We start from the raw sequence: 13,033 nt of genomic DNA on the forward strand, positions 1-13,033 counted from the left end.
AGATCCGAATGGTGGTACAATTATGAGTACAGCTAATGGAGGTATGTGTATTTAGTTGCTTCTGGTTTCAGGGTTGATATTTCTTGGTGGAAGAAATACAACCGTTCCATAGCTAAACAAAAATTGAAAATATAGTCTAAATCTATGTTGCTCTTACTCTTCAATTTTCTCTAAATAAATGAGCTTGACCGGGTTTTCTCCTTTTTGATTATGATTTCAGAATGAGCATGCCCAGCATTTGACCCCGGGCACAGCGGCTAGATTGTTGCATCAGTACAGGTTTTAATTCTTTTTGGCACTCCGTTTATATTTTCGTGATTCATGCTAAGACACTGCTAATAAAATGTGAACGTATCTTTGTCCGGATTTTTAACTCCAGGGGTGAATTCATGTCTGAACCATGAATTCGGAATTCCATCTCCTCTTTTGCATTCTGTTCTATCGTTTACTAAAAACTTGAAATTATCGTTGCATCCAATGTGATGGTGATCTTAGTTACTTAGATACTCTTATATTATTCTACTGGAAATGATTTCAGTTTGATGATACTTGGATGTTGTTATTGCCAACAGCCCGATCACTTGCTCGATGATGAAGATGCGGCGATCAGAAAGCTTGGGGTGGATAGGGCTCAAAAGGGATCTTATCGTTTCCGCTCACTTCTATCAAGCAATGCATTGTTGGCTCTAGGTTCTGACTGGCCTGTGAGCATCATCTTCTGGTTAATATTTGTTTCTCGTCTTTACTTGTGTTACTTGGACTCTTCATTTCCCTAAAGTCTCTGGTTAACTTAACATCTATGTCCGAAACATATTCGGACATGTGTAAAGCGGATGAGATTCTTTAAACATATGGAAAAACCTCAAAACAATCGAGCAGGCCCATGTCGGACACATATATCGACAATCATCCAAACTCCGAGTAACATATTTTTCTACGCCTTCTCGAGACCTCATTTATTGTTGTTACTCCAGGTTACAAGTGCTTATCCTTTGCGTGCCATAAGAACAGCAATGAAAAGAATTCCTCCTGGCTGGGGAAATGCTTGGATTCCGTCCGAACGCCTTTCACTGAACGACGCCTTAATCGGGTAAGCAACATTGGAACTACATTTTCTCCGAGTCTTCGATGCGTACTTATTCGTTCTCGACATATAAACGCTTGCTGCATGCTGCTTGTACCATAATCTCTAGGAAGTAACCATACATTCCTTGATAAAAAAAATCATTTGAGCTTTCGAATTGAACTGTTAAAAACTTAAAATCATTGTTCTCAATAGCATTCCTATGCTTCTCTTCGGATTTTGCATCGGCTTTTCATCGAAGCACGTTTACTTTATCATGATTTGCTTCTATCTGCACTGGCTTTAAATTTCTATACCTGGAATTGGTGTTGGATATATATGGATATATGATTGTCACAAGTATGCTTGATTTTTTTCCTATATTTGAGGATCATACCTCCATATCCATGTCCGAAATGTACCGAACACTGACGTGGGTATCGGACATGGGTGCTTTTGAGAAAACGAAATCCCCCGGTCTTCGTTCCAATGCTTTTAGCAGATGCTTTTCCTGGTTTCATCCTAACAGGCACCTGATTTCAGCTGCTCGAGCATGCTTTCTCGAGAACGAAATGGGATCTCTATCGACCGGAAAATTCTCTGATTTCGTCGTACTGTCAACCGATTCGTGGGACGACTTTGCTACCGAAGGATCTGCATCGGTTAATGCAACATATCTTGGTGGTGTCCAAGCCTATCCATGAAAGCTTTTGATCTTAAAACTGTCGGGCTATTTCCCAGACGGTTCATGTTGTGGACTCTTGGAATAGAAGTTATGTTTGCTTTTCTAATAAAAAGTTTTGGGTAAATTATACGTTTAGTACTATCAGTTTTGGCCCGTTTTAGTGCATAAACTTTTATTTTTGTCAAAATCATATATAACTTTTAGTTTTTATTTTATTTTAGTATCCTACTGTTAAAAACTTAATGCGTGTAGTATCTAAACTATCAATTTTGATCCGTTTTAGTACTTAAACTTTTAATTTTTTTCAAAACTTACGTTAAATCTTGAACATGAGTACTAAAATGAAACAAAAACTTTTAACAAAAACTATTAACGGTATGGTATTAAAATAAAACAAAAACTAATCTTAGGTATGATTTTGAAAAAATTGAAAGTTTAAGTATTAAAATAGACTAAAAATAATAGTTTAGGTACTCAACGAGTAATTTACCCAAAAGTTTTTTTATTACAAATAAAGGCTTAATGCCTAAAATGACCCCTATAGTTTAGTGAAATTCTTTGATAAAAAAGATAAGATGAAAAAAATGTTACGTTAAATAAAAAAAATAAAAAATACTTTTTGATTTTGAAATCAATAATATATATATATATATATATATATATATAATGATTAATACATTTACAAAAGACGAAATTAAAAAAATGATCAAATTAAAATTTGAATTAATTGCATTATACTCCTCAATCTATGACCCTTATTTTAAATTGGTCTCTAAACTTTTAAACATTTCAATTTCATCGTTAAAATATGGCTATCATTTTAAATTAGTTCTTAAACTTTTAAACATTTCATTTTCATCCCCAAATTGTGATCTTCATTCTAAATTAGTCCTCAAGCTTTTTGAATATTTCAATTTTATCCTAAATTATATGTATATACTAATCACATCTTTTGTTAATAAAATCATTAGACCAAGTTATATTATTATATGCTTGGAAAAAATTTAGTTTAAACTATGATTGAAATGGATTATATATTTGGATGAATTTGGGGATGAAATTGGAAGATCTAAAAGTATAGGGACTAATTTAGAATGATTCATAGTTTGGGGATAAAATTGGAATGTTAAAAAATTTAAGGACTAATTTAGAATGAGAGTCATAGTTTAAGGATGTAATTGGAATGTTTAAAAGTTTAAGGACTAATTTGAAATGAGAGTCATAGTTTGGGGATATATGATGCAATTAACTCTTACATGTTTTAATAATCAAGTGCCTAAAATGAAAGGGTCCCTATATCTTTTAATTAAGTACAAAAAATAAATAAATAAGTTTGATTCACTAACGAAGCATCGATGAGTTCATCTTCTTCACTAACGATTCTCAATCCTTTTCCTCCTAAATCCTCCAAGATTCATTCAAACACGTCGTTATCTCCGCCGTCTTACCTCTGTCTCGTCCGCTGTGGTCGATCCTTTCCGGGCGCTGCTTCTGCTTCCACCGATTTCGACTTCGCCTTGCAAGATGCCCTTGAATCTTCTGGAATCGATACCTCTCACGCTAGAGTACTCCTCCTCCTCCCCCTTCTCCTTTTCTACTGTAAAGAGGAAACTATTTTATGCATTTCGGAATGTAGTTGGAGAAATGTTAGAATTAGTTTAATCTAATGGATTTTGAGTAGTTTTCCATGGAAATTTCTTTCTAAAACTCAGTTGATTGCTTCTAATCAATGTTAAACGAACTTTATTCATCTTCTATGTCATTGTTTTGGTTTTTTTATCATCTGCCAAGAATTGATAAAGTTATGGCTGACTCTCAATTTGATTGGGAATGGAAACTCTCGATTTGAATGTTATAGTTTTGATTCTTGTGGAGGATAGAGGTTTTGACTTAGGTCTTTATGCCCCACTTAGAGTCACATATATACGAGAACGAACAACATGATAGGTTAAGCTCAATGATGTTTGAATGATATATCAAGTTTGATATAGTTAGTTGTTTAAAGTTTATATCTAAAATGTTTTCTTCTGCATGATCTTTGAGCAGGAGGCCAGGAAGGGTTTCGTTTCACAAATTAAAGAATTATCCAATATCAAGAGGGAAACAAGTATTAGTATAAATAGAGGCGTTGATCTCTGGAAAACTGCTCTTTACATAGCAGCAGAGGATGACTCTCTCGTTTCGCATTCTTCCTTTCCTTTGCCGGTGGATGCTTTTCTCGAAAGATTGGACGATCTTTCCATGGGCTACTGCTCTCACTATAATTCGTCATGCAGGTCGTAACGGGAGAATTTTTTGGAGAGCATAGAGAAGTATTTGTATGTCAGAAAGGTATTTGTAAGATTTTTTTGTTTGCTCATAACTTAATGTCTTACCAAATGGTAAATGCCATTTTCAAGTCTATTGAGCATATAAAGAAGTTGTTTATTTCTTAACTGTTAATGTGACCATCTGTTTTTCTAGCTGGTTAATCCAATAACTTCTTCGTAGGGCTTTCGGAGATCTATGACCAAGAACCAAGCAGAGCCACGAGCCCTCTATCTTCACTCTGTATGAAAGGAAGCCTTTCTATCTTATCATTTTGTATGTACTTCTGAATGACATACCCTTTTATGCGGGATTTTTTCTGTTAGTTAATCTTTACGGTTTGAGCAGGTTTTGACGCATCGTTCAGGTTCTGCTTTAATGCTTTCGCTCATACACAGTGAGATCCTGAAAATTTAAACAAGGCTTAAACCAAAAAATTACTTAAATTATGTCATTTTTTTTTGCTTTAACTACCTAAACTTTTTTTTGGTCAAACTAAGTCTTTAATTATTATGGGGGTGCTTGGTCCATGAAATATAAGATTATCTTTGGAAATAACATTACGTAAAATTAGTATGAGAATATTGTATTACCTTGTTTGCTTTGTTTAGCATATTAAACTTTAATATTAAATTGTAAATATTTGAATGAAAATTCATAGAAATATTTTAATCATTATACTATTTGAGGAAAAAAAACAGTTTGATGCAAAGCTTTTAATTTTAGCATATCAAGCTTTTAATTTTTTTAATTTTTATTTTTGCATATATACCTTATTTTCACTTATATATTATTGTAATTTATTACTAAATTTTTTGTTAATTACTCTTCAAGATATTCGTAATTATAATTTATACGTATAAAATTATGGAGAAGCTATTGAAAATTTTTAATTGTTATGAGTTCTAGCAAAAGGAAAAGGGTTGTTCTTGCAAATAAGCAAAGCACAATGCTTTGACCAAAGAGAAGAGTGAGTCTTTAGGATACTTTAGCTTTCAATTCAAGTCACTCTTGTTTGTACCTTACTTGCCAAGATTAATGTTAGAAATACTTTTTTTTTTAAGAAATTCCTATTTATTGTTAGAACAAGAAGTCATCATTCACTGCCATCTCATTCATTACTCACAGAACACAAATGGAGATGGAGAAGAAGAGAGATATTAAGCATCCTTTTCATGAGCATCCCTTGGTGTTTGTGGAAGATCAAAGCACTGAAGGTGAGAAAGCTTACTGCTCAGCCTGTGGGGATGTGATTTCAGATCCATACTTTAGTTGTCCACCCTGCAATTATCACCTTCATCACAACTGTGCCCTCGCACCCGAGAGAATTTCCAGTCACCCTCTCCATCCCAAGCACTCTGATTTTTTTCTTCGAGAAAGGCCATATCCTGGTGATGAGGTATATGGTTGTGAATTATGCAAGGAGAAACGCAACATGTTCTTTTATGAATGTCGTAATTGTTACTTTTCCCTTGACATCAAATGCTCTGATTTGTCTTCTTCATTTAGTAAAGTCAACCAAGAGTCCAAACATGACTTCCACCCACATCCATTGACCTTCATTCCAAGTCCCATGGATGAATTCAAAAGATTCAACTGCTTTTGGTGTCATCAACCATTAATAGATGCTTTTTACTTTTGTTTTCAATGCCCATCGTTTGTTTTCCATAAAAATGCTTTGATGAGTTACCTGCTAAAATTCATCACCCTTCCCATCTAATACACTCTCTTTTTCTTGACTCTAATGTGACTGATTCCTTTTGCAAGCTATGCCAAAAGCAACATCCTGGATATTTTTATTATTGTTCTCTTTGTAATTTTAATATCAATATTATATGTGTTTGGCCGAGATCCATTGTTGAAGTTAAAAGCCACCATCAACACTCATTCACATTATTGGAGAAGAAGTCCATTCATTTGTGATGCATGTAGTACTGAGGGGAACTATATGTCTTATACATGTTCTACATGCAGCATCACAGTCCACAAAGATTGCATTTCACTCCCACGTATTATCAAATTTTCACGACATGATCATTGTCTTTCTCACAAATATTTTCTTGAAACACAAGATCTTACAAAGCAAGATTGTAAGATTTGCTTCAATGAAGTGAAGCTTGACCGTGGGAGTTACTCTTGTGTGAAGTCTGGTTGCAAGTACATTGTTCACGTTAATTGTGCCTTGGAGGATGACAGATTTTACGAGGTGGTTGAGCGAGAAAGCCAATGCGAGGAGCTCTATGGAAGTTCAGCTGAGTCTACGCAGTCTTCCATCACTCGCGTTGTTGAGGTGAGCGAAGATGGGGAAGCCACAAAGATTGAACATTTCAGCCATGAAGGTCATTGCTTGGTGTTAGCAGAGAAGATGGAGGAGGAAACTGATAGAAGATGTGATGGGTGCATGCTACCTGTCTCAACTCTGTTTTATTATTGTTCTGAATCAGAATGCCATTTCTATCTCCACAAAAACTGTGCCGAGCTGCCAAGAGTAAAGCGTCATTGGTTTCGTCGATCTTCTGCCACTCTCGACTCCACAAGCTTCGGGCGGTGTGACTTGTGCAAACGACCTTGTAGCGGTTTCTTCTACGTTATCAGAGGATTCTACATTTGTTTAAGGTGTGCTGAAGTACCTGACGTGATTGAATTTCAAGGACACGAGCACTTGTTGTTTTATGATTTCAAATGCAGGGAGCGATGCAATGGTTGTGGCGCTGACCCAGGTGAAGAAGGTGCATTCAGATGTGGAAAGTGCAGTTTTGCTTTGGATTTCAAATGCTTATCATTACCACAATCAGCTGTTCACAAAATTGATCAACACCAGCTGAACCTCACCTATCACGATGATAATGATTATTCAAAGCATCTTCATTGTGATATATGTGAAGTAAAAAGAGACCCGAGCCTGGTATTATTGTTGTTCCATCTGTGATACTTCTGCTCATCCCGATTGTATTCTTGGAGAATTTCCATTTCTCAAGGATGGGATCACATTGCCTTATTCTTTTCACGGACATCATCATGATGTTCAGTTTCATAGGAAGGCTGAGGACTACCCTAACTGCTCCTCATGCGGTCAGCGTTGCCGAAGAGAAATTCTCAAGTGTACTGAGTCTACGTGCAACTATATTGCTCACTTCGAATTTCATTGGCCTATACTCATCTAAAATGTTCGGGTAAGTTGTTCAGGTAATCATAGAGCCATTGTTATGGTTGATTGCTGAGATGGCATTGTCTTATTTGCATCCATTGACATTAACTTCAATGGTGTTGATGATTGTAGATGTGTTTGGCTCAAAATGGAAGGTTTAGAGGAATTCAAAGGATTTCGCATTTCGTTCCTACTGCTTCGAGGGCTGGAAAACTTTGAGTGAGCTTTATCTATGAGTGTTATTAGTGTGTGATTAATGGATTTGTGTGATTATGTTTCAATATCAATTTATTTGGATTTGTATGATTTGATTTGAATGCCAATTTAAGAATATTTCTTACACAGTTTTTATTACACATTCAACCCGCAAAGTAATTTATAAATGAATGTTAATGTTGGGCACAACATACTTAAGGGTAAATTATGTATTTAATACCTAAACTATCAATTTTAGTTTGTTTTAGTATCTAAACTTATTTGTTTTAAATCATACCTAACGTTGAATTTTTGTTTCATTTTAGTATCTCACTGTTAAAAACTTAACGTGTTTAGTACCCAAATTATAAAATTTACTCCGTTTAGTATTTAAACTTTTAATTTTTATAAAATATATGGATCAAATAATAAACATATATGTATATATCTATAACTCGAATAGAAAGTAGGGGTGAGCAAAACTTGACTCGACTCAAAAATCAAATTTCTTTTTATAATTTTGAGTTATTCGAGTCAACTCGAATTATCAATTCAGTTTTCGAGTTCAAGTTGATTTGAAATTTTGAAATTCCGATTTATTCAAAAACTTGAATTAGTATTTTGACTGTTTTACGATTTAGTCCTTGATATCATTATTCATTCAATTCCTCATTAATTTTAAGTTCATTTTTTGTCAAATTTGAACCACGTGCTCCTAAATCATCTCATAATACATATGCATTTTCAATGTTTTTCTTTAAAAATTGTACAGATACCATGTGATAACGTTGTATCATGACACCATGTATTGTAAATAAAAAAAATCATTAATACTGAACAATCAAATAATCAAAATAATACTTAATTAGCATTTTTAATTGAAAACAATTGATATTTCTAAACTAATTTGAAGACTTATTGTACCTTGTGGCTTCTACCTTAGAAAAAACTCATAATAAGGTGGGTAATATTTTTAATTTTAATGCTAATGGGAAGAATCTTGTAAAGCAAAATTTCCATTCAAAAAAGGAAAATGAATATTGTACTTTAAATTGAACTTAATTTCCAATAGATTCACTTTATTCTTTTCTTTTTCGATTAAACTTAGGGTAAATTACAAATTTGATATCTAAATTTTACTGTCTCTCCTATTTCACGTATTGTACTTTAAATTTTTTTAATTTCTTCACTGAATTTAATATATTGGGTTTCTTTGGCCACTTACTCACTAAGTCATTTTCTTACTAACGACGTTATAAATAAGTTTTTATGTAGATACAAAACGATGCCACTTTTGTGAAAATTTTATTTTCTTAAAAAAATATCGTTTTGACGCTGTTAACTGTTTAATGATGGGTGACTAAAAAATTCAGTATATTAAGTTTAGTAAAAAATTAAAACTTTTAAAGTTCAGTGAGTAAAATAAGATATAGTAAAATTTAGTGATGAAATTTGTAAGTTATCCTCAAAGTTAAACCCCACCATTGACATTGACTAGCTCCTCCATTAATTATAAATTTAAAACCCAAGTTTCAGGCACAGAGACTTCAATCAATCCCACCCTTTACTGCTGTAAGTTTCTCTCTCTAAGCAGCATATGGTGTAATTAAAAACTTGGGGTTTTTTTTAAGTTTTTCCCCCATGTTTTATGGCTTATGCCATGCAAATGTCATTAAAGTATGAGCATGGGGTTTTCGAGCTCATAAGCTTTAAAATACTGCATATTCACTTCCCAAGTTGTTATCTTAAATCTGGGCTTTTCTTATTTACCCTGTTTGTGTGTTGAAAATCATTGCTTTGCTGTCAAAGTTTGACTTTTTCTGTATTTTTAATCAGAATTCTTGAAATTTTCATTTTTTTTGAATCGTTTGAATCGTGCTTAGTAAGCCCTTTAAATTGTAATCACTAGTGGCAAGCCTTTTGTCTATTTTTTATTCACTTGTTTTCTGACAAAGTTGCCTGTAAGTGGGCTCTTTCAGCTCAATTTTGCCTGTTGTGTCCTGTTTTTGACTTTCTGGTTTGGTTCTTGTTTGATCCTGGTATGTCTCCGACGTTTGCTTGATCTCAGGTTTCGATTCCTTTTTTCAGGTTCGATCCTTGTAGAAACAGTGCTTAATTTGCCAATTGCATTGGTCTTTTTTGATTGATTTTGAATGATTTTTTGTTTGTTTGTATGGAAATAAGGATCCCCTTTTGTTGTTTTTCGATTTACATTTCGACAAGTCTCGAATTCGATCTTGAATTTTGTTATGCCTGTGAGCCTTTGATTCAGTTTTTCATCTCAGTAATTGATGTCAAAGTAGTAGTTCATATTCTGATTGATTAAAACTTCTTGCTTGATTTTGATTTCTGGTGCATTAGTTATCGGGTTTTCTTTCGAGTGTGAGTACATTTTGTCTCTGTAAGTTTTCCCACGTATTTGGTGCTCATCGTCAGTTAATGTCTCCTTATCTATGTGTCGGACATCAATACTTTGAGAAAAACGAACGTAGGAGCAATATTGGTATTTCACTAAATTTGAACCAGCTAAACTGTTTTTCAACTTTTTATCTTATGATTCGATTTGTTTTTCCGATTAAATTCCGTTTCTGACGTAATTTCTGTTGCATTGTATCCGAGATATTTTGGGGCGTCGAATTCATGTTCGAGAGAAATCAAAAGGAGTCTAAATGGTCGATCGGTGTTTGATCGGTGATAGATATTATTTTAAATAATTATATTTTTACAATAATATTATTTTTTTCACCTCATAAAATCATAAATAATTAATATATTGAATATTAAAAATATAAAATAATTTTAAATACTCAAATTTATTAATATTTTACTAAATTAAACTCTTTGTATGTTATTATCATGTTTATAATTTTGAGTAAAGTACAAAATATAAGAATCAAGAATGACCATTATAAAAAGAATTCATTAGTTAGAGGTATTATTATTCAAAGTGGTGAGAATTGTCTAATACCTAAGAATTTGAAAGTATGACATTCCCACCATTTTAAACCAAAAAGTGCAACTATTGAGAATAGATTATTCCATGATAATAATCTTTTTCATGAATCAAACGTGAGAATGCAATTCCGTAAAAAGATTATTTCCCTTAGTAATGATCTTTTCCTTAAATCAAATGCCCCTTAAGGTATAGTTGATTTGTGCCTATATTGCATGAGATTTGAGGATTAAATCCCGCTTTTTTTTTACATTTTCTAATAAATATTTAATTTAATGTGAAGTGTCAACATTTTATTGGTCGAAAAATATTTTTTTGAAAATAATAGGACTTTAAATGGTTAAATATAATAGTTTAAAGACCTAGTTTGACCAAAAAATAGTTTAAGTGCTTAAGCAAAAAGAATGCATAGTTTGAGTACTTATTTTTTACTTTAGGATTAATACAAAAATAAATGTCTAAACTATAACCTATATTGACTTTTGGCGTCTAAAATTTTTTTTTGTTAAAAATAGATATCTAGCGTTTCCAATATTACACTTTTAGATGTATGATCTCGCCGACCATCGTGAAAATCACCGCAAAGGGTCGTCGGTTTTTTGGGTTCCCTTTTTTTTGGCAATTACGAAGGCTCTAGTTTTCATGCTTTACACGACCGCACCATTGAGTTCCTCACCCTGCTTCGATCAAAACCCAACAGGTAGTAACCTTTCGCCATCAAAGGTGGGGGAATAGGAGAGAGGGGGATGACGCGGGAGGTTCGATTTTTTAAATTTTTTTTAGCAAAATCAAATTTTTATTTAAAAAATAAAAAATAAATATAACGGTAAGCTTCTAAAAGGGTAACAAAAGAAAACATTATACATCTATTTTTAACGAAAAAAATTTTAGACACTAAAAGTCAATTTGGGATATAATTTAGGCACTTATTTTTGTATCAAAAGGACTAACTTTTGATAGTCGAATGGTTCAACAAAAACACTATATAGTGCGAAGACCTTTTTGTAACTTCTAATAGTCGAGAGATATAATAAAGTAGTACCCTATAATCAAAGACATTTGTAAAGTACAAATGGTCAAAAACAGTGTGGGATTCTATCCTCAAATCTCATGCAGTATGCCAATTGAAGGTTCAACCCAACTATACCTGAGGGAGATTCGTTTCTGCTTTAGAAGAGTAATGTCACCTTCTGTGCTTCAAGATTGTCCTAACGATATGGATGAAGTGTGCAGGTCAGTGCCACCTCTCCAGCGCCAAGTTATGTTTCCTCTACCCATTACTACCAATTCTGCCCACAATGTCACTTGGGGATCTTTGGCTTCTGCCCAGTGGGGATGGAGTAATTGCCAATTAGTATGGCAACGGATAAGGAAATAATCGTGTAGTTTTAATCAGCGATTTAAATTATAGTTGCGATTGTATTTTCGATCGCGTTGCTTTTATGTAAGCATTTCTGATACTAATCTTCTCTCTAATGGGTTTGTTCCTAGTGTGAGTCAAAAAATTAATACGATAACGAATAAACAAGTCCTCATTAACTTGAAATGTTCGCGTTATGTGAACAGTCTTTCCAAAGCATTGTATGGAATGAAAGTCTGTGGAAGTTCTTGATCCAAATAGGGTTCATGAGGGCAATGGTGACAAAATCTTATTTACTATCAGTGACAGATGCGGAATTTTATATTAACGGGCGAATTTAAACTTGTTAGGTATGGCTCATAAATATACCAGTAAAGAGGATAGGAGATGGAGCGGAGTGAGCGAAGCGAACATCAACTGTTCCTATTATAAATAGAGATGTAACCTAGACCTAAAATCATTGAATAAAACTTCTAGCGCCGCCTAGGCACCGAGGACGTAAGCACATTGTCGAACCTCGTAAAATTCTCGTGTTCTTTCGATTTCTTTACCCGTTTTCGTCAACAATTGGTATCAGATGTCAGCAGCAAAATTCGAAGTCGCGAAATTCGATGGTCAGGGTAACTTCGGATTATGGCAAACGAGGGTGAATGATCTATTGGCGCAGCAATGGATATTGAAGGCTTTGCGACCTACAAAGCCGGCGTCGATGGATGAGGAAGATTGGGAAGAATTGCAGCAGCGAGCGGCATGAACCATACGATTATGCTTGGCGGACGAGGTCATGTATCACGTCATGCATCTATCGTCTCTAGACGAAATTTGGAGGAAGTTGGAAAGTCAGTTTATGTCCACATCCTTAACGACAAAACTGTATCTGAAGCAGCGGCTGTATGGGCTGAAGATGCAGGGCGATCACGATTTGGCGCAACACGTGAATGTCTTCAATCAAATCTTTTCTGATCTGGCTCGGCTTGATGTGAAAATTGAGGATGAAGACAGAGCGATGATTCTGTTGTGTTCGTTGCCTCCCTCTTACGAACACATGGTGACTACTCTTACATATGGGAAAGAGACTATCAACGTTAAGGAGATTACTGCAGCCTTGTTGGCTCACAACCAGCGGAAGCAGAATGCAGGGGAAAGCTCTCAAGCCGATAGCTTATATGTCAAGGGTAATCGAGATCATGGACGGAAGCCAGAGAAGGCAGGGTCTGGGAAGCGGAATTCCAGATCCAAATCCAGGGATAAGAAGACGATTCACTGTTACAAGTGCAAGGAGGCGGGACATATGAAGTGAGACTGTCCGAAGTTGAAAAAGC

At 34.3% G+C, this 13,033-nt stretch overlaps 2 protein-coding genes across 2 annotated transcripts; both read left to right on the forward strand.

The window, feature by feature from the left end:
- The first annotated feature begins 3,100 nt into the window (after nucleotides 1-3,100).
- Nucleotides 3,101-4,373, forward strand: LOC120205104. Its single transcript, XM_039205041.1, has 3 exons — nucleotides 3,101-3,313; nucleotides 3,795-4,079; nucleotides 4,239-4,373. The coding sequence occupies exons 1-2, from the start codon at nucleotides 3,104-3,106 to the stop codon at nucleotides 4,029-4,031; spliced, it is 447 nt and encodes a 148-aa protein (XP_039060972.1). The 5' UTR covers nucleotides 3,101-3,103; the 3' UTR covers nucleotides 4,032-4,079; nucleotides 4,239-4,373.
- Nucleotides 4,374-5,190: 817 nt separating this feature from the next.
- LOC120205067 lies at nucleotides 5,191-6,984 on the forward strand. Its single transcript, XM_039205009.1, has 2 exons — nucleotides 5,191-5,454; nucleotides 5,920-6,984. The coding sequence occupies exons 1-2, from the start codon at nucleotides 5,191-5,193 to the stop codon at nucleotides 6,982-6,984; spliced, it is 1,329 nt and encodes a 442-aa protein (XP_039060940.1).
- The last annotated feature ends 6,049 nt before the right edge of the window (nucleotides 6,985-13,033 follow it).

Source organism: Hibiscus syriacus, unplaced genomic scaffold (genome assembly GCF_006381635.1).
Source record: "Hibiscus syriacus cultivar Baekdansim isolate YM2019G1 unplaced genomic scaffold, ASM638163v2 tig00012104_pilon, whole genome shotgun sequence".
NCBI lineage: Eukaryota > Viridiplantae > Streptophyta > Magnoliopsida > Malvales > Malvaceae > Hibiscus > Hibiscus syriacus.

Coding starts and splice junctions, on each gene's coding strand:
- LOC120205104 (XM_039205041.1), top strand. CDS start 3,104: ATGAGTTCATCTTCTTCACTAACGATTCTCAATCCTTTTCCTCCTAAA. Junction 3,314..3,794: donor TCGATACCTCTCACGCTAGA/GTACTCCTCCTC, acceptor ATCTTTGAGCAG/GAGGCCAGGAAGGGTTTCGT.
- LOC120205067 (XM_039205009.1), top strand. CDS start 5,191: ATGGAGATGGAGAAGAAGAGAGATATTAAGCATCCTTTTCATGAGCAT. Junction 5,455..5,919: donor GGCCATATCCTGGTGATGAG/GTATATGGTTGT, acceptor CCATTGTTGAAG/TTAAAAGCCACCATCAACAC.